Source organism: Rhinoraja longicauda, chromosome 1 (genome assembly GCF_053455715.1).
Source record: "Rhinoraja longicauda isolate Sanriku21f chromosome 1, sRhiLon1.1, whole genome shotgun sequence".
NCBI lineage: Eukaryota > Metazoa > Chordata > Chondrichthyes > Rajiformes > Arhynchobatidae > Rhinoraja > Rhinoraja longicauda.
Window position 1 is genome coordinate 133,224,588 of NC_135953.1, and position 26,600 is coordinate 133,251,187.

The 26,600-nt window shown below is 43.2% G+C and overlaps 1 protein-coding gene across 1 annotated transcript; it reads right to left on the bottom strand.

Moving 5' to 3' along the window:
- Positions 1 to 1,737: 1,737 nt before the first annotated feature.
- On the bottom strand, positions 1,738 to 15,984 carry LOC144600828 (uncharacterized). Its single transcript, XM_078412721.1, has 2 exons — positions 15,396 to 15,984; positions 1,738 to 1,886 (listed from the first exon to the last, which is right to left on the bottom strand). The coding sequence occupies exons 1-2, from the start codon at positions 15,763 to 15,765 to the stop codon at positions 1,852 to 1,854; spliced, it is 405 nt and encodes a 134-aa protein (XP_078268847.1). The 5' UTR covers positions 15,766 to 15,984; the 3' UTR covers positions 1,738 to 1,851.
- Positions 15,985 to 26,600: the final 10,616 nt, after the last annotated feature.

Sequence of the window (26,600 nt, forward strand, 5' to 3'; positions counted from 1 at the left end):
AGAACTACCTGTAGAGAAGATATCACAGTGGCAGCACATGGCATTGAAGTAATGAATGAAGGCACAGAATCTGTTTGTCTTTGGTGTAATATAAATATATAAACAGAACCATTAGGAACAGGGGTAGGTCACATACCCCCTTGCGCTTGCTCACCATTTAATAAGATTATAGTTTATTTAACTTTGACTCAGCATTCCTGTAAACTTGTGATCCCTGCTGCTCAACCATGTTCTGACCCAGACTCATTACTACAAACTCCTCAGCGCTTGCCTTTGTGGCCATCTCCAATCAAACTCCTCTCGCCTGTATCCACCTATCACTTGCCAGGCTTTGTCTCGCCCTATCGCTCTTTTCCAGGTCCTGGCCCAAAATGTTACCTGTCCATTCCTTCCGCAGATTCTGCCTGACCCACCAAGTTACTCCAGAACTTTGCGTTTTGCTCAAGGTTTCCAATATCCTTGTGTTTCTGCTGTCACATTTCATGCTCCTAAACCGAATAATAATCTCAAACTAGCTCATTGGTGGCATCAATAATCACTGTTTAAGTAAATGGTATGTGATTTTTTAATTTAAATTGGCAAAAATGATAAAGATTATTAATAACTTTTCCTTCTAAAAACATTTGACTGTGATATTCTTGATGATGTCTTGGTTTGTGTCAGGTTCTGACTTTCATGTTTGTATTTTTCTGTACTGAGTGTGCCAAGGCTGTGTCGCCCACACTGGGTGTATTTGATAATCATAGATGTATGGCTTGGATGTCATCTCACACAGGCAGGCACAGTTTGCCAGTTGGAAACGAGGACCTTGTACGAGATACGAGAGAGAGAGTTCTCGGTAGCCGTTCCACTGCCAAGGTTTCTGTAATGGGGGGAAAAAAAGAAACTTTAGACCAGATTTAAGAAACATCTTAAGGAACAATTTGAAGAAGAAGAGTGGGTAAAAAGATAGTGAGTGGGTAAAAAGATAATCTTGACAATTGAAAACAAGTCTGCTGAAATATCAGCATGGTAAGGGGACGATCGCTTAGTGATTAAGTTGCTTGACTTCTGGACCAATGACCCAGTGATACGAGTTCAAATCCTACAATGGCAGCTGGGGGAGTTTTAATTCAAGCTATTTTAATAAGTAATGAATTTGAGAAGGAAAAAAACCGATTACAGTAATAGTAATCTTGAAGCTGGATTTGTGTAATAATTTGTTCAGGGCTGGCTAATGAATGACCCCAGACAATACGGGTAGGGAGAAGCATAATTCTCATCTAGAGGGTCTTTAGCAAACAGAAAATGCTACGATACACACAAACAGTGAAAATGTATTAAAAAAAAATATATATATATAGTGTTACAGAGGTGAAAGTAATCTGGCATGATAACAAAATTGAGACTTAATTCAGAAAGGTAGGATACCCAAGTCGAGAATAACTTGTGCACAGTCAAATGGGATTTCATTTGTAATTTTGATATCAAGTCAAGTCAAGTTAAGTTTATTTGTCACATACACATACACGATGTGCAGTGAAATGAAAGTGGCAATGCCTGCGGATTGTGCACAAAAAAGAATTACAGTTACAGCATATAAATAAAGTTAATATAGTGTGGACAAAATTTAGTCTCTGGGGTTATAAAAGTTGACAGTCCTGATGGCCTGTGGGAAGAAACTCCGTCTCATCCTCTCCGTTTTCACAGCGTGACAGCGGAGGCGCTTGCCTGACCGTAGCATCTGGAACAGTCCGTTACTGGGGTGGCAGGGGTCCCTCATGATCTTGCTTGCTCTGGATCTGCACCTCCTGATGTATAGGTCCTGCAGGGGGACGAGTGTAGTTCCCATGGTGCGTTCTGCCGGACGCACTACTCTCTGTAGGGCCATCCTGTCCTGGGCAGATCTGTATGTCACACAGATATTGAGTTATGGCACATCCCTTTGGCCCATCAAATCCATGCTAATCATTGAGCGCCGATATACACTAATATATGGCATATGACAATAATAAACCTAATATTACGCTAGCCCATTTTATTCTCCCCACATTTTCGTTAACTTTATCCCCACAACATCGCCGCCAGATTCTACCACCCATCTATATACTGGGGGCAAATTGGCCTACAAATCTGCCTGTCCTTGAGATGCAGCAGGACTTGGACAGGGTGGGAGAGTGGGCAGAGAGGTGACAGATGGAATATAGTGTAGCAAAGTGGGGTGTCGTACATTTTGGTAGTAGGAATAAAGGAAGGAGATGAGGAATTAATTTTGTCAGGGGGTGGTGAATCTGGAATTCTTTGCCACAGTAGGCTGTGGAGGCCAAGTCAATGGAAACTTTTTCACACAAAGAGTGGTGGGGACATGTAACAAGCTGCCAGAGGGGGTAGTTGAGGCTGGGACTATCCCAAAGTTTAAGAAACAGTTAGACAGGTACATGGATAGGACAGGTTTGGAGGGATATGGAGCAAACGCAGGCAGGTGGGACTAGTTTAGATGGAACTTGTTGGCCGGTGTGGACAAGTTGGCCCGTTTCCACGCTTTATCACTCTGTGACTCTAAAAGAGAACATGGTGGAAGGACAACAGGTCAAAAACAAAACAGGGTCAACAGCTCATTCCATGGACTGATCATCTGAATCTGAAAAAAAAGATTGGGAAAAACCATTCTTTCCACAGCACATACACAGCTCTGCATGGACGGAGGCAGAGTGAATACTAACTTGTGAGGCATGCCTGGATAAATACATAAAAACGACTCATTTACAGGGTTGTGCAGAAAGAGCTGGGGAGGCACGGTCAATGTGGACTACCTTGCCTCTATGTTATGAGTTTAAACTTCCTCCAAATAGTTGATAGAAATGAACAAATAACGGAAACCCAAACAGCGTTCTGAATCATCACAATGTTCCACGATTCTGTACAATTTTGTTACTGTTACATTTGTACAATTTGACGGCTGTGAGAGTAATGTGTAAACCATTATGCAACTTGGAGGCAAGAGTGGTAATCAAGGATGTAAGTGCTGTACTGCCGCTAAATAATGTTTGCAAACAAGGCAATTTTTCTATTTTGATAAGAATAGAGAAGCACCGGCTGTTACAGCAGATGGGGGCAGAATAGCAAGTAGACTGCCTCAGCCCTGTATACAACATCCCGCAATGTCTTGAACACTGTTCCTATTTCTACTAAGTTCAGTGTCCGAAGTCTGTGGAAGGATTCCGACCTGAAACGTCATCTAAGCATGTTCTCCAGGGTTGTTGCCTAACCCGCTGAGTACACCATCATTTAGTGCCGATCTTTGGTATAAACCAGCACCTGCAGTCTCCTTTGTTATGACATTTATTATATAGATTATTGTGCCCTGAATTCATTCTCAACAACTAATGCTGAACAGGGTCTCGACCCGAAACGTCACCCATTCCTTCTCTCCAGAGATGCTGCCTGTCCCGATGAGTTACTCCAGCTTTTTGTGTCTACCTTCGATTTAAACCTGCATCTGCAGTTCTTTCCCGCACATGTTATTTTATATGTTCTTTTTGTGACAAAGAAGGTGTCTACTTGATCTTCAGGTCTCTACCAGTTTTGAGGATAATCCCATTATCCCCATTTGTTTCCTTTGTAAATGATTCTGGAGCTTCCCGACATCAGTCTCTATCAGAGACTGCCAGCTCCTCGATGTTGAAGTCCGCAGGCCACGGTTGGAGCGTCGATCCCTGTCCCAAATGCCGTCAGCTCCACTCTCACTCACCCACCCAACACCCTGGACAGGTTTCAATATCCAATGAACCTACTACTCAGCGCGGGGCTGTGGGGGAAAGCTAAAGTAGCCAGGAGGGTCACAAGGACAAAATGCAAACTCCACACCAACTACACTGGAGTTAGGACTGATCGCAGGTTGTTGGAACAGTAACATCGGCTGCACTGTTATGCCACGCTGTTGTAGAGCGGCTTCAGTACATTTTATATTACATCTGTAGTCAATAGAATAATAGAATTAAATTGAAGACATTTGCGAGGCAGGGTACTTTATACTGAAGCTTCTATTTTGGGTTACAAATTTAGGATATGTATCTAGGTATCTGAAATGGCATTAGAGCACCATCTATAACCATTCAGGGCAGGAGGAGATTAGTTTAAGTTGACATTATGTTTGTCATAGACATTGTGGGCCAAATGACCTGGTCCCATGCTGTACTGTTCAATGTTTGATATTTTGTAACTCCTTAAATCCTTTTCATAAATACAGAGGTTTTCACTAAGTTAGAAATTGGTGATTTTACAATTATATATCTGATAATAGTTCAGTATTCTGCTTTGTGTTCAAAATTATGCAAACATAAGGGAGGATCGGCAGAACTATTATTTTCCCAACAGATAAGAACCCTGGAGTGAAGACTGAGCAATGCAAGATTAAAATAACAGATTCACAACAGGTAACAAGGAAAACATCTTCACAAAGCGAAATGCAAGGCTGTGGGATTAATGTTCTCGAATTAAGGGTTGAGCCGTAAACTACAACAAGGTTTGATGGATGAGAGAGAAGGGAGTAAATCAATGAGTTGCCCGCTAGGCACATAAATGCCAGTACTAATTGGATGGGCAGCACAATGTTTTTTTAAAAATTGCAGCTTCTTGTCTTATGAACTGTTCCACTTGCACAAGAATTCTCTCATTCTCAACAAAGATAATTGAGGTGGTCACTTTGGTGATAAAATCTCAAAGCTGAGGCGAAGAAAATAAAGCAAATCTGAAAGCCATTTAGACAATAGGTGCAGGAGGAAGCCATTCGGCCCTTCGAGCCAGCACCGCTGTTCAATGTGATCATGGCTGATCATTCTCAATCAGCACCCCGTTCCTGCCTTCTCCCCACACCCCCTGACTCCGCTATCCTTAAGAGCTCTATCTAGCTCTCTCTTGAACGCATTCAGAGAATTGGCCTCCACTGCCTTCTGAGGCAGAGAATTGCACAGATTCACAACTCTCTGACTGAAAAAGTTTTTCCTCATCTCCATTCTAAATGGCCTACCCCTTATTCTTAAACTGGCCCCTGGTTCTGGACTCCCCCAACATTGGGAACATGTTTCCTGCCTCTAACGTGTCTACCCCTTAATAATCTTATACGTTTCGATAAGATCCCCTCTCATCCTTCTAAATTCCAGTGTATACAAGCCTAGTCGCTCCAGTCTTTCAACATATGACAGTCCCGCCATTCCGGGAATTAACCTAGTAAAACTACGCTGCACGCCCTCATTTACAACCTTGCCAGGAAAGATCCGTACATGGGAAATATAGGCAAGGGTTGTAATTATACTTCCTTTCGCTGGCTCTCTCAAAGTGCTCCATCACTCTCTCCATAACCATAGACTCCAGTAACATCCTGATAAGGGATGCTAATGCCAACTGATCTATAATTCCCTGGTTTCCTTCCTGTGATATTTAAATGACTTGTCTTTCTTAAATAGAAGAATCATATGCAAAGATGTTCAACCTAAAGGAATATTTCTGAATCGTGATTACATTTCAAGCACCTGCACTGTTCTCACCTGTAATCTGACAGAAAACTGGGAAGCAAGTCACCTGCTCAGGGCGATTTCTCTTTCCATCATGCCATTAATTTCTTCATTACTTCTAATTTGCATGCATTTGTTGTGAAAATTCTGCGCATGTTCAGTATTAGTTTCCTTGGTTTATCTGGCATGCCGTCCTCTTCTGCTATTATAAATATCCATGCCAAGCAGTTTGTATCTGCTGCTATTTTGTTTCATGTGAAGGTCATCGGCAGATTTCATCGGGGTGATGTGCTTCCTGGCATTTTCAAAACATTTTCTGAAGCTTTCCAGGTGTTGGTGGTTGGAATCTGGAGCACACTGTCTTAATGGGTGATGGAGGCAACCACGCTCGCAAACTTTAAATGTCCAGTTGAACATTTTGAATCGTTAAATCAGAAGGCTACGGACCAAATGGTACATGGATTCAGCATCGATAGATACGCTGGCCTGTACATGATGGGATCAAAGAGCCTGTTTATGTGCTATACAACTCTATGAGTAATCTTAAAATAAATCCGGTTAAACGTTAATGTCAGTGTAAGATAAAACACCTACAACACAAGCCAGCTTAAAGTTATTACTCATAGGTTTCCAACTGATAATAAGTTACCTTCATTTTTAGCTTTCTTCAACCGGTGATTAATTGAAGTAATGTATTGGCACTTGACAAATCTGGAGAGGGCCTAACAGACACGAATGATAAACCATATTAATTGAAACATCTTTAACTACAAAGAAAATGATATTTGTTGTCACTGAAGAGTCTCCATGAACTTTACTCCACTTTTTCATATTAGACAATAGGTGCAGGAGTATGCCACTTGGCCCCTCGAGCCAGCACCACCATTCAATGTGATCATGGCTGATCATTCTCACTCAGTACCCCGTTCCTGCCTTCTCCCCATACCCCCTGACTCCGCTATCCTTAAGAGCTCTATCTAGCTCTCTCTTGAATGCATTCAGAGAATTGGCCTCCACTGCCTTCTGAGGCAGTGAATTCCACAGATTTACAACTCTGACTGAAAAAGTTTTTCCTCATCTCCGTTCTAAATGGCCTACCCCTTATTCTTAAACCATGGCACCTTGTTCTAGACTCCCCCAACATTGGGAACATGTTTCCTGCCTCTAATGTGCCTAACCCCTTAATAATCTTATATGTTTCGATAAGATCTCTCATCCTTCTAAATTCCAGTGTATACAAGACTAGTCAATCCAGTCTTTCAACATACCACAGTCCCGCCATTCCGGGAATTAACCTAGTAAACCTACGCTGCACGCCCTCAACAGCAAGAATATCCTTCCTCAAATTTGGAGACCAAAACTGCACACAGTACTCCAGGTGCAGTCTCACTAGGGCCCTGTACAACTGCAGAAGGACCTCTTTGCTCCTACACTCAACTCCTCTTGTTATGAAGGCCAACATTCCATTAGCTTTCTTCACTGCCTGCTGTACCTGCATGCTTCCTTTCAGTGACTGATGCACTAGGTCACCCAGATCTCGTTGTACGTCCCCTTTTCCTAACTTGACACCATTCAGATAATAATCTGCGTTCCTATTCTTACCACCAAAGTGGATAACCTCACACTTATCCATATTGTAACATCGAACAATGTATCAGCAGTTTACGGCCAACAGCAATCAATTGACTTTTAAAAAATATATATTAATTGAAGGTGGATGATAGCGGCTGCAAACATTCCACAGAAACAACCCAGGTGACAAAGGAATGAAAGGGGGGTTGTTCTGGAGTGACCTCTTGTGTCTAATCACAGTACGTTTTTCAAAGTAACATGTAATGTATACATTTACAAAAAAATGTAGTCGTATCATTGAAGGTATACTTGACATTAGGATATTGTTCACATTTCCAACCATAGTACAACTCTGTACTCTGCCTATATTGTAAACTAGGAAAATAATTGTCTACGTTAATTTTTACTCAGAAATTTCTTCAATTAGTCATTGACTATCCAGTGCATATAATCACTTAGCGTTCTGACTCTACTGGTATTTCTTGACATTAAGTAAATAGCCTCTCCGGTCAGAAAACCGCGGCTTACATGAATGTGTTTCAAAAACTCTTGGGAGATTCAATTCGTCCCTGCCTATTGTGACATTAAAAAGCCAAGAGCACAGGAGGTGGGAGTGTGAACTCTTCGCCACAGCAACCAAGGAGGCAATCTCATTGTTAACTATCAAATAAAGGCTCTATTCCTCAGAAAGAATCACCATTTTAAATTGTATGTAGGTGGGCTCACCTCTGGGTTCAGAAGCACCTTTTCACTTATCTGCAGGTTCTGGTTTAACCCTTTCTCTCACATTCTCCCTGATTTCTTGCAATGAAATCCATCTCCCACCCTCCTTATTTCCCATCCTCTGCCTTCCTACCTTTCCCCATTTCCCCATTACAGAACAATACTCAACTAACATATAACATATATAACATATAACAACTACAGCATGGAAACAGGCCTGTCCGGCCCTACCAGTCCACGCCGACCATTCTCCCAGACCTAGTCTCATCTACCTGCACTCAGACCATAACCCTCTAATCCCCTCCTATCCATATACCTATCCAATTTACTCTTAAATAATAAAATCGAGCCAGCCTCCACCACTTCCACCGGAAGCCCATTCCATACAGCCACCACCCTCTGAGTAAAGAAGTTCCCCCTCATGTTACCCCTAAACCTTTGTCCCTCAATTCTGAAGCTATGTCCCCTTGTTGGAATCTTCCCCACTCTCAAAGGGAAAAGCCTACCCAAGTCAACTCTGTCCGTCCCTCTCAAAATTTAAAAAACCTCTATCAAGTCCCCCCTCAACCTTCTACGCTCCAAAGAATAAAGACCCAACCTGTTCAACCTCTCTCTGTAGCCTAAGTGCTGAAACCCAGGCAACATTCTAGTAAATCTCCTCTGTACCCTCTCCATTTTGTCGACATCCTTCCTATAATTTGGCGACCAGAACTGCACACCATACTCCAGATTCGGCCTCACCAATGCCCTGTACAATTTCAACATTACATCCCAACTTCTATACTCGATGCTCTGATTTATAAAGGCAAGCATACCAAACGCCTTCTTCACCACCCTATCCACATGAGATTCCACCTTCAGGGAACAATGCACAGTTATTCCCAGATCCCTCTGTTCCACTGCATTCCTCAATTCCCTACCATTTACCCTGTACGTCCTATTTTGATTTGTCCTACCAAAATGCAGCACCTCACACTTATCAGCATTAAACTCCATCTGCCATCTTTCAGCCCACCCTTCCAAAAGGCCCAAGTCTCTCTGTAGACTTTGAAAATCTACCTCACTATCAACTACTCCACCTATCTTAGTATCATCTGCATATTTACTAATCCAATTTGCCACACCATCATCCAGATCATTAATGTAAATGACAAACAACAGTGGACCCAACACAGATCCTTGGGGTACTCCACTAGACACTGGCCTCCAACCTGACATACAATTGTCAACCGTTACCCTCTGGTATCTCCCATTCAGCCATTGTTGAATCCATCTTGCAACCTCACTATTAATACCCAACGATTTAACCTTCTTAATCAACCTTCCATGTGGAACCTTGTCAAATGCCTTACTGAAGTCCATATAGACAACATCCACAGCCTTGCCCTTATCAATTTCCCTGGTAACCTCTTCAAAAAATTCAAGAAGATTAGTCAAACATGACCTTCCAGGCACAAATCCATGTTGACTGTTTCTAATCAGGCCTTGATTATCCAAATAATTATATATATTGTCCCTAAGTATCTTTTCCATTAATTTTCCCACCACGGACGTCAAACTAATAGGTCTATAATTGCTAGGTTTACTTTTAGAACCTTTTTTAAACAAGGGCACAACATGCGCAATGCGCCAATCTTCCGGCACCATCCCCGTTTCTAATGACGTTTGAAATATTTCCGTCATAGCCCCTGCTATTTCTGCACTAACTTCCCTCAATGTCCTAGGGAATATCCTATCAGGACCTGGAGACTTATCCACTTTTATATTTTTCAAAAGTGTCCGTACCTCCTCTTCTTTAATCCTCCTAATTTCCATCACTACTCTACTTGTTTCGCTTACCTCACATAATTCAATATCCTTCTCCTCGGTAAATACCGAAGAAAATAAATTGTTTAATATCTCCCCCATTTCTTCCGGCTCAGCACATAGCTGACCACTCTGACTCTCTAATGGACCAATTTTATCCCTCACTATCCTTTTGCTATTGACATATCTGTAGAACCCCTTGGGGTTTACTTTTACATTACTTGCCAAAGCAGCCTCATATCTTTTTTTCGCTTTTCTAATTTCCTTCTTAAGATTCCTTTTACATTCTTTATATTCCTCAAGAACCTCATTTACTCCCTGCCGCTTATATTTATTGTATATCTCCCTCTTTTTCCGAACCAAGTGTCCAATTTCCCTGGAAAACCACGGCTCTTTCAAATTATTATTCTTTCCTTTCCACCGAACAGGGACATAAAGACTCTGTACTCTCAAAATTTCACCTTTAAATATCCTCCATTTCTCTATTATATCCTTTTCATAAAACAAAAATTTCCATTTCACTCCTTTTAAATCCTTTCTCATCTCCTCAAAATTAGCCTTTCTCCAATCCAAAATCTCAACCCTTGGTCCAGATTTGACCTTCTCCATAATGATATTAAAACTAATGGCATTGTGATCACTAGACCCAAAGTGCTCCTCAACACATACCTCCGTCACCTGACCCATCTCATTTCCTAACAGGAGGTCCAACACTGCCCCTTCTCTGGTAGATACCTCTACGTATTGCTGCAAAAAACTATCCTGCACACATTTTACAAACTCCAAACCATCCAGCCCTTTAACAGAATGCGATTCCCAGTCTATATACGGAAAATTGAAATCACCCACAATCACCACTCTGTGCTTACTACTAATATCTGCTATCTCCTTACATATTTGCTCTTCCAATTCTCGTTCCCTATTTGGCGGTCTATAATACACCCCTATAAGTGTTGCTAAACCTTTCTCATTTCTGAGTTCCACCCAAACAGCCTCCCTAATCGAGCCTTCTAGTCTGTCCTGCCAAAGCATTGCTGTGATATCCTCCCTGACAAGCAATGCAACACCCCCACCTCTTGCCCCTCCGATTCTATCACATCTGAAACAATGAAATCCTGGAATATTTAATTGCCAATCGCAACCCTCCTGCAACCATGTTTCACTGATCGCCACAACATCATACTTCCAGATGTCAATCCAGGCTCTAAGCTCATCCACCTTTCTTACAATGCTCCTAGCATTAAAATATACACATTTAAGGGACCCATAATTTCTTATTCTCAGTTTATTTCTTTTCCCTTCTTTCTCTCCTACATATTGGGTCTGAGTGTTTCCCTTTTCTGCCTCCTGCCTCACACACTGCCTGTTAGCTATCTGTGTTTGAGTCCCTCCCCCCAACCTTACTAGTTTAAAGTCTCCGCAATTATTTTAGCAAATCTCCCCGCCAGGATATTGGTTCCCCTCAGGTTCAGATGCAACCCGTCCTTTTTGTACAGGTCATACTTCCCCCAGAAGAGGTCCCAATGATCCAGAAACTTGAAGAACTACATTCTTCCACCCACTCTACCTCCTCTGTGGCTGAGGTCCCCCCCCCCCTCTGCTCCCCAGGTGTCACATGACAACAAACTGATATCAAACGTGACATCTCCTGGGACTGCAGGCCTTGTGTATAGTACCAGAGCCAAACATTAGCGGGTTGCTGACTGTTGTCCAGAACTTTCAGGCTAGTCAGATTTAACTCTGACTGCCAAAAGCTGCTGGGTCATCCTTAAGACTTTGGCCCTCTTGTCAAGAACATATTCTTGACATTTTAAGAAACATTTAGACAGTACATGGATAGGATAGGTTTAGAGGGATAAGGGTCAAACGCAGGCAGGTGAGACTAGTGTGGATCGGGCATGTTGGTCGGTTTGTGCAAGTTGGGCCAAAAGGCCTCTTGCCACACTTAATGGCTCTATGACTATAACAGTGATGGGTGGTGGGGGGATGGAACAAGCTGCCAGAGGAGGTAGCTGAGGCAAGGATTATCCCAACATTTAAGAAACAGTTAGACAGGTACATGGATTGGACAGGTTTGGAGGGATATGGACCAAACACTGGCAGGTGGGAATAGTGTAGCTGGGACATGTTGGCCGGTGTGGGCAAGGGAATGTTTCCACGCTTCTATGATGCTATAATGGTGAGCCTTGTCTACCACAGTGTTCATGGGTGGCCTTTGTGGTCGTGCTGCCTTTCTGCAGCATTATCATGACGAAGCTCTGGCATGACATTAGGAGTTGTGCTATAGAAGTGTGGCCATGCAGAAGACTTCTCCTATAGTTCTTTGACACTCCCACCACCTGTCACATTTTCCCCTTCCCACCTTTTTTTGTTGCTTTCCACAGGGGCCATTCCATCCCTGACTCCCCGATTCACCCATCCCTCTGTGCTGACCCCTCTCCCTCGTGCCACAGTGACACAACAACACCTCTCCCCACATCTCCATCCTCACCACCATCCAGAGACCAAACTGCCCTTCCGGCTGAGGCAGAGATTCATCCGTACCTCCTCCAACCTTGTTCCCGAATTTTACACTTGCCAAGTTTAACACTCATGTCTGGTTGTTTGGAAAATAATGTCGGAGTGCCAGGTTGGGAAATTAATGTCCACAGCGAACGCCTCCCAAAATATGTAAATCTGCCAGATCTTAACACTCAGTCATGTACAACATTGACCTTTGGCCAGTGTTGTTGGTCTGGAAGTCAATGCACCAGCCAACAAGTCTGTCCCAACGACATGCGGTTGAAATAAAAAAATCAGCAGCCAAACCTAACTAAAGTCATAGACTTGAAGAGTTGTACAGCACAGAAACAGGCTCATCAGCCCACAACAGCCATGATGCTCTGAAATAAACCATAGGTATTTATTCACAAAATGCTGGAGTAACTCAGCAGGTCAGGCAGCATCTCAGGAGAGAAGGAATGGGTGACGTTTCGGGTCGAGACCCTTCTTCAGACTGATGTCAGGGGGGCGGGACAAAGGAAGGATATAGGTGGAGACAGGAAGATAGAGGGAGAACTGGGAAGGGGGAGGGGAAGAGAGGGACAGAGGAACTATCTAAAGTTTGGGAAGTCGATGTTCATACCACTGGACTGCAAGCTGCCCATGCAAAATATGAGGTGCTGTTCCTTCAATTTCCGGTGGGCCTCACTATGGCACTGGAGGAGGCCCATGACAGAAAGGTCAGACTGGGAGTGGGAGGGGGAGTTGAAGTGCTCAGCCACCGGGAGATCAGGTTGGTTAAGGCGGACTGAGCGAAAGTGTTGAGCGAGACGATCGCCGAGCCTGCGTTTGGTTTCGCCGATGTAAAGAAGTTAAAGTCTCTGAAATAAACCATTGTCTTTTTATTTTAATAAGCATGTGGTTGAAATGGAGCAACCATGCTTGGTGTCTGTAACTGTAAGAGCACTTTGCCATCCTGCGTTTCACAAAAATCAGTCAACCGGGCAATAAGCCCTGGCTTATTTTCTCCAGACGAGTTACAAAGTATTATGGCAGAAACCTAGCAACAGGTTGGCTGCCTGTTCCCAAGTCAGGTGTGTTATCTAGAAAGACGAAAAGGATCAAAAATATAAACAAAGACCGCCATTAGCTTTCATGCTAAAAACTTTAAAAAACGATCAAGAGTTATGTTTACAGGATCTATGGATGTCTTGAATGAATGCAAATTAATAATGCCACCCACTATGTCAGTCAGGCAAAGCCAAGATTACAATGGCCAAGCTGCCACAAAACACCCTGTACCTTCCAGCATAACAAAGCATCAGCATCCACCTGTTCTATTAATAAAGCAATTAGGTTTATGCTTTTAACAAAACGAACTTCAGCACTTTAGCAGTATTAGAAATCAAAGGAAAAAAATAGCCACCACAAGATAAATATCACAGCACAAAAGAAAGCAGCAAATGATGCAACCTACTTAATGAAATGTTATCTTGCTGACCAGGTATTAAAATGCTTCCCTTCTTTATCTACTTAACAACATCAAGAATTTATCCAATGTTTGTTAACAAGGTCGTTCACCCGTTTTTTTCTACTTCAGTTTTAATGTTGCGAAGTGACGATTTTGACTGTTTACACTTAGAAAGGTTTAATGATGATTTGAACTACTGATTTATGTTAAAGGGTAGTTTTATTTATAGCTCCGGAAAGCATCCAGAATGACAGTCACTCCTGCCTTTGCATAAATACTTGAACTTGGGAACTGAGCCTATATAATGTAAATATGGTGGTCAACATAACTTCTAATGCTCGGCCGCTGGATGGCTCCTATAATAAAACTGCAATATTTGTCATTGTGTGGCTACAGATTAGAGATGCAGTGTGGAAACAGGTCCTTCGGCCAACCAAGTCCAGAACGACCATCGATCACCCGTGCACTAGTTCTATGTCCTACACACCAGGGCCGTGGAGTTGGTCAGAGTTGGAGTAATTTTGGTACTGCTTGAGTCAGAGTCGGAGTTGGTAAAAAAGTCCCGACTCCGACTCTAACTCCGACCTCAACATAAATGACAGAGGTTACATAAATTGGAAAAAAGCTAAAGTTGGCCTTCATGACAAGAGGAGTTGAGTATAGGAGCAAAGAGGTCCTTCTGCAGTTGTACAGGGCCCCAGTGAGACCGCACCTGGAGTACTGTGTGCAGTTTTGGTCTCCAAATTTGAGGAAGGATATTCTTGCTATTGAGGGAGTGCAGCGTAGGTTTACTAGGTTAATTCCCGGAATGGCGGGACTATCATATGTTGAAAGACTGGAGCGACTGGGCTTGTATACACTGGAATTTAGAAGGATGAGAGGGGATCTTATTGAAACATATAAGATTATTAAGGGATTGGACACACTCGAGGCAGGAAACATGTTCCCAATGTTGGGGGAGTCCAGAACCAGGGGCCACAGTTTAAGAATAAGGGGTAGGCCATTTAGAATGGAAATGAGGAAAAAAAAATTCACTCAGAGAGTTGTAAAATCTGTGGAATTCTCTGCCTCAGAAGGCAGTGGAGGCAAATTCTCTGGATGCATTCAAGAGAGAGCTAGATAGAGCTCTTAATGCTAGCGGAGTCAGGGGGTATGGGGCGAAGGCAGGAACTGTGGATGATCAGCCATGGATCCACTGCATTGTGGATGATCAGCCATGATCACATTGAATGGCGGTGCTATCTTGAAGGGCCGAATGGCCTACTCCTGCACCTATTGTCTATTGTCTATCCCACACACTTTATTTCCACCCGAGAGAATGAGAAATCGCATCAGTGCTGCCATCTGGTGGCAGAACGACGAGAAACAAAACGTAAACAAATGCCATCACCAGCTGATTTCCCTCCACCTGCTACTGAGTGAACATGCCTGGATAATTTCTGAACAGCCTGATGATTCGTGTAGTTCTGATGAAATGCCATCTTGTGCAATGTCATCATAGCAGATTTAGATTTATTATACCTAGGGGTCGGAGTCGGGTGTTTTGGGTATCGACTCCACAGGCCTGCTACACACTAGGGAAGTTTCCAGAAACCAATTAACCTACAAACATGCAGGTCTTTAGAATGTGGGAGGAAACAGAAAGACCCGGATGAAAACCAAACCCGCTGGGAATCACAGGGAGAACGTGCAAACTTGATACAGACAGCACCTGTAATCAGGATCAAACCCGGGTCTCCGGCGCTGCGCCACTGTGCTGCCTATGTGGGTGGCCCTCACCAAAACCAAAATCACAAAATACTTTTGTCATACTTGTAATGTTAAGTTTATCAAGGCAACAATGTACTCACTGATTGTCTCGTTTTGCTTCTGGTTTCTCGTGCCGAATTTGTAGCTTTCTGCAATTTCCAGAGGCTTTGGGTTGAAGTGCTCCTCCAACTTCTTTATAATGTCACTGAATGGCACATCTTTTGCCTTTATGGGCGCAAGGATATTCACGAGTGTGCCGTACACTTCAGGTCCGATCTCCGTGAGCAGAATCGCTTTTATGCGTTCACGAACGGCCTTGTTTGTCACAGCCACTACCTCTCCTTCACCACTAGTCACTGTGATGTTGTTTGCCATGAAGAACATGTTCGCTCTTTCCATATAGGAGCTGAACGACTCTCTACTTTTGTCAAAGATGCCCAGGCTTCCGATGTAGCCCGTGGACGCTGCCATTTTGTCCCTCTCTTTTTTTTTAAACAAAGGAACGAGGAAAGTTGTTTTTTTTTGCACAAGCTCAGATTTCCTGCCTGTTCTGGTGTAGCAAAGCACCTAAATCTTAGCAGTACAAAAGCTATGCTAGCTATGCAAAACAAACTGTCTCCTCCACAATCCCGTCCTCGTCGCCAATTTTGTTATGTTCAGCACGGCATAAAGATAAAGTACACTCACACGTTCGTTGCCTGAATCACGCCAGCCTTTATTTACCCAGTGTTCTCGGCTAATAAGGAACACCCACTCATTAACATGGCACATGAATATGCATGAATATATTACAATACTCATGTTCACTGGCCAAAATGCTGACAAAAACCGAAACAACAGAAAATAATTAAAAACTCAGCAGTTCCGACATCATCTGCTCAGAAGGAAATGTCTGCTAACAATTAGCAGGGGTGGGCGGCACGGTGGCGCAGCGGTAGAGTTGCTGCCTTACAGCCTTAAAGCCTGGGCATCTTTGACAAAAGTAGAGAGCCTGCCTTGCAGCGCCGGAGTCCCGGCTTCGATCCTGACTACGGGCGCTCTCTGTACGGAGTTTGTACGTTCTCCCCGTGACCTGCGTGGGTTTTCTCCGAGATCTTCGGTTTCCTCCCACACTCCAAAAACGTACAGGTGTGTAGGTTAATTGGCTGGGTGTATGTGTAAATTGTTCCTAGTGTGTGCAGGGTAGTGCTGCCTGACTGCTGAGCATTTCCAGTGTTTTCGCGTTTATTTCAGAATTTCAGCAATGAATAAGATTAATCTCTTACAAGATTAATCTCTTACAAGAAGTTTTTAATGTATTACTTTATGTGATGACGTCTGGTCACGTGTGCGACGCTTTTTTTGGGTGGGGGGGGGGTCACGTGTGTGACACGACATGCATGGAGGAGATACGTACAGATATGGCAGCATGTGGGTAGTGGATACCAGGTACTAAACAAGACATAACTATCTTTGGTTATTGCTGTTCATGGTTTTAACTGATATTGTAAAGAGTGAGTCTCTGAACCTGGAAATAAAGACAAAAGAAGAAAGGTGTTGTTATTGTCTCAAAGTTTATTCATGAGGTCCATTCTTAGTCACGTGTGTGACCCAAAATAATGAAAAATTGTGGAATACATCTCTTCCAATTTGGAAAGCATTACAGGTATATTATTTTGTACTGTATATATGACTTATGTATGTCGAAGTTTATCAAGAGAAATTTTTATACATTAGGCTGAAAATATTTGTTTAGGGTCAGAGGTCAAATATGACGGGTCACGTGTGTGACCTCAAACAGAACCATTTTTTTCATAACTAAGTTTTAGTTTAGTTTAGTTTAGAGATACGGCGCGGAAGCAGTCACTTTCGGCCCACCGGGTCCGTGTCGACCAGCGATCCCCGCACATTAACACTATCCTATATCCACTAGGGATAATTTTTACATTTACCAAGCCAATTAACCTACATTACTTGTACCTCTTTGCAGTTTGGGAGGAAACCGAAGATCTCGGAGAAAACCCACGTGGTCACAGGGAGAACGTAAAAACTCCATACAGACAGCACCAACAGTCGGGATCGAACCCTGGTCTCTGGCGTTGCATTCGCTGTTGTACGTTTGTCGTTGTATTTACAAGGGTATGTGAGGGGACATTGAGAACATGATGGGCTCGGTTGTAAATGTTGAATCCATGAAGCATATCATTTTTCCTACCCCAAGTGTAATATTATAATTTTTATCACAAACTGAGACAACAACATTTATTTTAATATTTTACTTTAGTCTCCATTTGGCATGCAGGCTGAATATGCTCACCCATTGGAGACTGTTATCCTTGGTGCAGGTATTTCCATTGGAATCATGATCTTCTGTAACCATGTGATGCTACTGTGGGCTTGGGTGGCTTTTCGTCTTTTGGAAACGATCGATGTCCATGGGTAAGTATAAAGAAATAATATAAATTATTATACAATATATTCAGACCCAGACTGAAGAAGGATCTCGACCCGAAACGTCACCTTTTCCTTTTCTCCAGAGATGCTGCCTGTCCCGCTGAGTTTTTTTTGTTTTTTTTAGAGATACAGTGCGGAAACAGGCCCCTCGGCCCACCGAGTCCGCGCCGCCCAGCGATCCCTGCACATTAACACTATCCCACACACACTAGGGACAATTTAAAAAAAACATTTACCCAGTCAATTAACCTACATACCTCTACGTCTTTGGAGTGTGGGAGGAAACCGAAGATCTCGGAGAAAACCCACGCAGGTCACGGGGAGAACGTACAAACTCCGTACAGTTACTCCAGCATTTTGTGTCTACGATTTAAACTGGCATCTGTAATTTCTTCCTACACAATATCTTCTATATAATACTAAAACTCTGCGGTCCAACATTCCGTATGTATGTATGTATATGTGTATGTACGGAAGATTACTTACAAACCCTACTCCTCCTAGACGGTACACCAAAGCGCTACGATTTTTGTACCGCCGTATTCACCATTAACCTGGGCAACTATTGTAAGTACTTTCGTTCAAATTGAAGCTACCTTTTTAAAGCTAGAGAGATATTAAAGTTTAAATTTTTCATTTCTAACCCTTTTCTTCAAGGGGCTACATTTGTTTCCAAAAGTTTCCAGAAAAGGATTTAGTTTTCAGCAAGGATTTAGTTTTCAGCTTGTGACGGCTACATTGTTTCGAAAAGCTTCCAAGAAGTCTTTTTTGTTATTGCAAGTCAAGTCAAGTCAAGTCAGTTTTATTTGTATAGCACATTTAAAAACAACCCACGTTGACCAAAGTACTGCACATCTGATTAGGAAAAAACAAACAAACATCTGATTAGGGAAAAAAAAAAAGAATGAAGGCTATAGTGGTCACTTGACATACACAGATCAGGAGGACGGGCCCAACGGGCACACTTGGAGAGTAAGAGTGGGGCTGGGGGAGGAGAGAATGGGGGGTGTGGGGACGGGCCCAACGGGCCCTCTTTTCCGGGCCCAACGGGCACACTTGGAGAGTAAGAGTGGGGCTGGGGGAGTGAGAATGGGGGGTGTGGGGACGGGCCCAACGGGCCCTCTTTTCTAGTATATTATAAATTGCCTACTGCATGATTTACTGGGCCATAAGAATGATTTAGTAATTCAACAAAAAATAAACATGTTTCCCCTTATTTTATTACTTCCATGCTTCCATGTCTCTCCTGTTAAAATATTTTGAAACAGTACTGGTCGTTTGTTTGAATTGTTTCACGCTTTTCTCTTCCTAATTTTAAAGGTATGTGTTCTATAATTTGAATAGTGTTCACGGTGCATTATCAGTTTTAATTCCCAATGTGATTTAGTTTAGTTTAGAGATACAGCGCGGGAACAGGCCCTTCGGCCCACTGAGTCAGCGCCGACCAGCGATTCCTGCACGCTAACACTTTCCAACGTGCACTAGGGACAATCTTTTACAATTTTACATTTATACCAAACCAATTATCCTACAAACCTGTACATCTTTGGAGTATGGGAGGAAACCGAAAATCTCTGAGAAAACCCACAAGAACATGAGAACGTACAAACTCCATACAGACACCACCCATGGTTGGGATCGAACCTGGGTCTCTGGCGCTGCAAGCGCTGTAAGGCACAACTCTACCACTGTACCACCGTGCCGCCTTTTTTTCCACAAGCTATCTTGTAAAATAGGTCAGTGCAAGTAAAGGTAAGCATACCAAACTACTGGCTCGACCCTGAACTTCCAACCTTTGAACTTAAAATTAAATTAAAAGTGAAAAAAAGACAAAGACAAGCGACTGTTGGCTGGCTGCCTTCGCCGGAAGGAACGAACGTATAAAAGAACGCAGACTTATCCCCTGGGCAGAGGATACTAATCTAGTGCCCACCCCCCCCACACCAGGTCCCCCTTTGTTCTCCCACAATCCCTCACGGCGGTCCCCATTGTCTTGCCCTCCCTCCCCCCCTCACGCTCATCGACTCCTCACGCTGATCGCGGGTCGATTGCAAGGCCCCACTGTCACCGAGGCTCCCGTTGCTGCCGAGGCCCCACATGGCGGTCCTAGTCAATATTAGGGAAATTAAAATAACCTAATACCACAACCCTGTTTTTCCTACACTTATCCGCCCTCCCGCACTGCGCATCAGAACCAGTCGTGATGTTGATGTACTTCAAACACTGAGTCACCGAGGGCCGAAATAGCTGCAGAAAAGCTTATGCACTCCTGGAATCAAATGCTCTTGTGATAAAGGCTAATACACTGTTTACCCTCCTCATCACTTGCAGCACCTATGTGTTGGCGTTTGGCAACCAATGCACAAGTTGAAGCACCCAAACTCTCTGCTTTTAAAAACAAATACTCCCCTTCTCTGTGGTGTGTGAGAAAGAGGATGAGCTCAGATTTTTCCACATTCATCACAATGAGGAGGTGACTGGAGGAGACTCACTGTGATGGATATTTCTTTTTGTTTTGTTTTGTGTTGGTTGTGATTATGTGTGAAATTGCTTATTTTTATTGCTCTATTGCTGGACTGTGGGTGACCTTTCATTTCACTGCACCTCTTGTATGTGTATGTGACAAATAAACTTGACTTGACTATATTTAATCCAACATGTTATCGACCATTCACACAGCTTGTATAGTCATCTTGAAGCCCCTGCAACCTCCTTTGTACTCACGATACCACCGATTACTTACGATTTGTCAGCAAAACTGGAAATATGCCATTTCATCTTCTTGGCCCTGTCATTCATATAGACTGCGAATAGCTGAGGCCTAAGACATAATCCAGTCGCAGTTGCTTTCCTGAACAGATCCGTTTCAGCTGTCTACTCTCAGATTCTATCTTGCCTTACTTGATCAATTTCTTGATCCTCCTTGGCTAAATGAAATTGACAATTATATTGAGCTGATTTTTTTGGGTTTAATATTATCGTTAATTTTTAGCTGCTGGGGAATCCCTTCCCTTTTGGGGGTTTGTGCCTGAAAGGAATACTTTTCCTTTTGCATCATTGCTGAGCATTGCCTGCCCACTGTCATGCGTATGACCCATAGCCTTCTTCATCTTCTTGCGTTTGAGGCGGCAGAAGTTATGTAAAGCCCTCCAGGCACTGTAGACAAAAGTGGCGATCCCGTGGGTGTTGCTCTCAGTGTAGGCTATAACCAGGGATCTTCAGGTGGGAGCTGTCACTTGTGAGTCTCTTGGAGCAGGGTCGCAGTGACTTTGTGGGTCTGTAGCAGATGTTCAATGACGGTGGTCTTCGCCTTGGTGAGGCCTTCCGCATTCATCTGCGGCAGGGTGATGCCATCCGGTTCGACATCCGTAGGTGCCCGCCCTAAGAAGGGCGCATGCTCCGGGTTGGCGCCAAGCTGCAGTGACTGAGGTTGCATTTGGGCTGCAAGCAGCTGTTGTGTGTTCGTTGTTATTTCTGCCATTTCTGCTAATTTCTGCTTCTGCTTCTGCTGTCTCTGTTTGTTGTCGTTCGCCTGACAGGGCTCACTCACCGCCAGGAGGTCAACAACGTGAGTCCCACCCATAGCCGATTCTCCTGGTGTATCTTCATTGTGTCATTTATCTCTCTCGTTGTGCATTTAGAACGGAGATGAGGAAAAACTTTTTCAGGCAGAGAGTTGTGAATCTGTGGAATTCTCTGCCTCAGAGGGCAGTGGAGGCCAATTCTCTGAATACGTTCTAGAGAGAGCTAGATAGAGCTCTTAAGGATAGCGGAGTCAGGGGGTATGGGGAGAAAGCAGGAACGGGGTACTGATTGATCACATTGAATGGCGGTGCTGGCTCGAAGGGCCGAATGGCCTACTCCTGCACCTATTGTCTATTGTCTATTGTCTATTGAATCACATCAGATTCTAATTCAGAAAGACCCCTTGGCTGCAAAACCATTTATTTGTATCTTTCACATTTGTGCCCTCACTTTGGGACAAGCCTTTATTACAAGAGCATTTAATTCAAGGAGTGTGGAAGCTTTATTGCAATTATATAGAGGGCATTGGTGTCACAGCATTTGAAGTAGGAAAAATAGGGTTGTAATATAAGGTTAATTTAATTTCCCTAATATTGTCTAGGACTGCCATGGTGCTAAGCACTTAAGATGGAGTCACTCCATCTAAGTCCTTAGCATCATGGCAGTCCTGGACAATATTAGGGAAATTAAAATAACATTATATCCAAAGACGTACAGGTATGTAGGTTAATTGGCTGGGTAAATGTAAAAAAATTGTCCCTAGTGGGTGTGGGATAGTGTTAATGTACGGGGATCGCTGGGCGGCACGGACTTGATGGGCCGAAAGGGCCTGTTTCCGGCTGTATATATATGATATGATATGATTACAACCCTATTTTTGCCAAGTGTGTGGAGGAAAGCTGAATTTGCCAAGTGTGTTCAGAATTTGCCAAGTGTGTTCAGGAGAGCTTCTTCAAACCTATCTTGAGGTCCCTGCCAGGAAGAGGGCTAAGATTTGCCTACTCTTGGGGAATAGGGTGGGCAAGTGAATGAGTTGTTAGTGAGGGAGCACTTTGGGACCAGTGACTGGAATTCTACTAGCTTTGAAATAGTTATGGAATTTAGAAGGATGAGGGGGGATCTTATTGAAACATATAAGATAATTAGGGGATTGGACACATTAGAGGCAGGAAACATGTTCCCAATGTTGGGGGAGTCCAGAACAAGGGGCCACAGTTTAAGAATAAGGGGTAGGCCATTTAGAACGGAGATGAGGAAGAACTTTTTCAGTCAGAGAGTGGTGAAGGTGTGGAATTCTCTGCCTCAGAAGGCAGTGGAGGCCAGTTCGTTGGATGCTTTCAAGAGAGAGCTGGATAGAGCTCTTAAGGATAGCGGAGTGAGGGGGTAGGGGGGGAAGGCAGGAACGGGGTACTGATTGAGAGTGATCAGCCATGATCGCATTGAATGGCGGTGCTGGCTCGAAGGGCTGAATGGCCTACTCCTGCACCTATTGTCTATTGTCTATTGTCTATTGACAGAAGTGGTCGAAGAGGGTTAACCCAAATTAACCCTTTACCTACTGGTTCCTCAAAATAATGATCCAGAAAAACATCTCTAATATTCCTTACACTGTTATTTCAGCAAATGTTATTTGTCAGTGTCTAAGCAGGTTTCCCATTATTATTGTATTTCTCCTCTCGAAATCACAATTTGTGCAGAAGGACGGTGTATTGAAACTTTTCTGAAAACCTGTCATCCTTTTGTTATTAAAGTTAATATTTCTATTAAGGCATATAGGGGAGAAAGCAGGAATGGGGGTACTGATTTTGGATGGTCATCCATGATCATATTGAATGGTGGTGTTGGCTCAGAGGGCAAAATGACATACTCCTGCACCTATTTTCTATGATTCTATGTTTCTTCTCCTGCTGCTGGAAATAGGAAAACAGAAAATGTCGGATATATTTTGCAAGTTAAGCAGCATCTGAGGAGAGACGTCGATATTTTAGTTAAAGAAAATAACTGCAGATGCTGGTACAAATCGAAGGTATTTATTCACAAAATGCTGGAGTAACTCAGCAGGTCAGGCAGCATCTCAGGAGAGAAGGAATGGGTGACGTTTCGGGTCGAGACCCATCTTCAGACTGATGTCAGGGGGGCGGGACAAAGGAAGGATATAGGTGGAGACAGGAAGATAGAGGGAGATCTGGGAAGGAGGAGGGGAAGAGAGGGACAGAGGAACTATCTAAAGTTGGAGAAGTCGATGTTCATACCACTGGGCTGCAAGCTGCCCAGGCGAAATATGAGGTGCTGTTTCTCCAATTTCCGGTGGGCCTCACTATGGCACTGGAGGAGGCCCATGACAGAAAGGTCAGACTGGGAATGGGAGGGGGAGTTGAAGTGCTCAGCCACCGGGAGATCAGTTTGGTCAATGCGGACTGAGCGAAGGTGTTGAGCGAAACGGTCGCCGAGCCTGCGCTTGGTTTCGCCGATGTAAATAAGTTGACATCTAGAGCAGCGGATGCAATAGATGAGGTTGGAGGAGGTGCAGGTGAACCTTTGTCTCACCTGGAAAGACTGTTTGGGTCCTTGGATGGAGTTGAGGGGGGAGGTAAAGGGGCAGGTGTTGCATCTCGTACGGTTGCAGGGGAAAGTGCCCGGGGTTGGGGTGGTTTGGGTAGGAAGGGACGAGTGGACTAGGGAGTTACGGAGGGAACGGTCTCTGCGGAACGCAGAGAGGGGAGGAGATGGGAAGATATGGCCAGTGGTGGGGTCCCGTTGTAGGTGATGGAAATGTTGGCGGATGATTTGTTGGATACGCTGGCTGATGGGGTGGAAGGTGAGCACGAGGGGGATTCTGTCCTTGTTATGAGTGAGGGGAGGGGGAGCAAGAGCGGAGCTGCGGGATGTAGTACATTTTAGTTAATGTAGTTAATTTAGTCTGTGCTGCCTTTGTACGGCATTATTTTAATATAATTTCTCTTTGTCTTCAGCGGTTATGACATCCCTATAAATCCTTTGCATCTGATCCCCTTTCATGCTGGAGCTCGTTTTCACGATTTTCACCACATGATCTTGATTGGAAACCATGCTTCAACTTTCACCTACTGCGACAAAATCTTTGGCACTGACTCGCAGTTCAATGCTTACGACACAAAGGTGGCGAGCAAAGAAGATCCCGATGATAGGAAAATAAAATGAAGTCCACCAGCTTGTTACTCATCATTCAGTAATGTCTTTCCAAATGTTAATTTCCATTCAGAAGTATTGATGAGCATTCTTTGAAAAATGAAGAGGTTTGGCAAGTGAAACCGAGGAATATAATGCCTTCAACTTCTGCCTACAAAACAACGAGTTGGCTGTGTTTTTGTGAGAAGTATAATTTATCCATGATATTTGTCTTGTATCAGTAGATAACTCTCATGAATACAGACCATAGGGGAGATTGGAGTTAGTTTTTGCCAATTGTCTGCTGTAACCAAGTAAGGAGGGGAGGTAAATATGCATATTATTGGAAAAGAAGCCAGTAAACATACACTAAACAAGGCCCACGATAAACAGGAAAGGATATATAATACTTTCAACATTGTAACTTAAAAAAAGTAAAAATGCTGTAATTTCATTTACCTTGTGGAGATGATAGATGAACTTGTGTAGGAAGGAACTGCAGATGCTGGTTTAAACCGAAGATAGACACAAAATGCTGGAGTACCATCAAGTAACCCCTGCTTTCCCTCTCTCTCCATCCCTCCCCCACCCAAGTTGCACCAGCTTCTCGTTCTCACCTGGCAAACAACTAACAATGGCCTGTTTCCTTTATCACTGTTATTTTTTTGCTCATCTTTCATTCATTTGTTCTGCGTCTCTCTACATCACCGCCGATATCACTCGTTTCCCTTTTCCCTGACATCAGTCTGAAGAAGGGTCTCGACCCGAAACGTCACCCATTCCTTCCCTCCCAAGATGCTGCCTGTCCGGCTGAGTTACTCCAGCATTTTGTGTTTATCTTTGATAGATGAACTTGTCGTGTGGTGATCTTAGTTAGATGCGGTAACTTTTTACCCTGTGTCAGTAAAACTATGATACTCCACTGAGCCTCCTTGTGTTGAAAATTTCATATCACCCACTTTCAGTCTTTATTATCAAAATGTAGTTTGAGCTTTGTTCAATCTTGCAGAATTTTGTTTTGAAAAATGTTCATTATATAAAAATGGATGTATTATTTACAGCTTCGAGATTGGTTATTATTATATTCTGTGGTCTTTAAATTACATTAATATTTAAACTCGATCATGTTGAAAATTCTATCTGTATTTGATTTGTGCTCAACTTCCAACTTCCGTGCAGCAGTGACAGGATTAAAACAATGTTAAACCTAAGTAAATATTCAAAGGGATACCCATCCTCTTTTTGTGCATAAGATGTATGGACTGGTGGGTGATCATCTGTGCTTCCAAAATAGTAATGTACAAACAATATACTGTACAGCAGTGACAGTTACATTAAGAGTTTTAATTTAGCATTGTAAATTATGAAAGCTTGTCCTATTCTCTCTTAGGCTTGTCTATGGTATTAGAGGCAAGGTACTAGCATGGAGAGAAGATTGGCTGACTGGCATAAGGCAAAGAGTGGGAATAAAGGGGGGCTTTTCTGCTTGGATGCAATGGATTAATGGCCATTTAAGGTTGTAGTGTTTAATGGCTGTAGGGAAGAAGCTGTCCCTGAACCTGGACGTTACAGTTTTCAGGCTCCTGTACCTTCTTCCCGATGGCAGTGGTGAAATGAGTGTGTGGCCAGGGTGGTGTGGGTCTCTGATGATGCTGGCTGCCTTTTTGAGACAATGACTCCGATAAATCCCTTCGATGGTGGGGAGGTCAGAGCCCGTGATGGACTGGGCAGTGTTCACAACTTTTTGCAGTCTTCATCGCTCCTGGGCATTCAAGTTGCCGAACCAGACCATGATGCAACCTGCCAATATGCTCGCTACTGTACACCGGTAGAAGTTCAAGAGAATCAGTAGGGCTACTATATTAGTATAGTATATTATATTATACTTTATCACTAAGTATATTATATTATACTTTATCACTTTCTGTTTTCATACCGGTTGAAATGATTTTATTCAGTGGCAATTTCTTGATCAGTATGGGTCACAATGTAACTGTCGCACTGAAATCATTAGCAAGCATATTACAATTTCTTCATTTTTATTAGGTCTTATTGATCAAGCATTTTCATCAATTTCTGACTGTTTAGTTAATCATTTATTTAACTACACAAGATTGGAATATTTCCTAAACACTCAAAATACAAGTTTAATTCACGTCATGATTGTGATTTCAGCCTTATCTTAAAACTGTCTCTTTCTT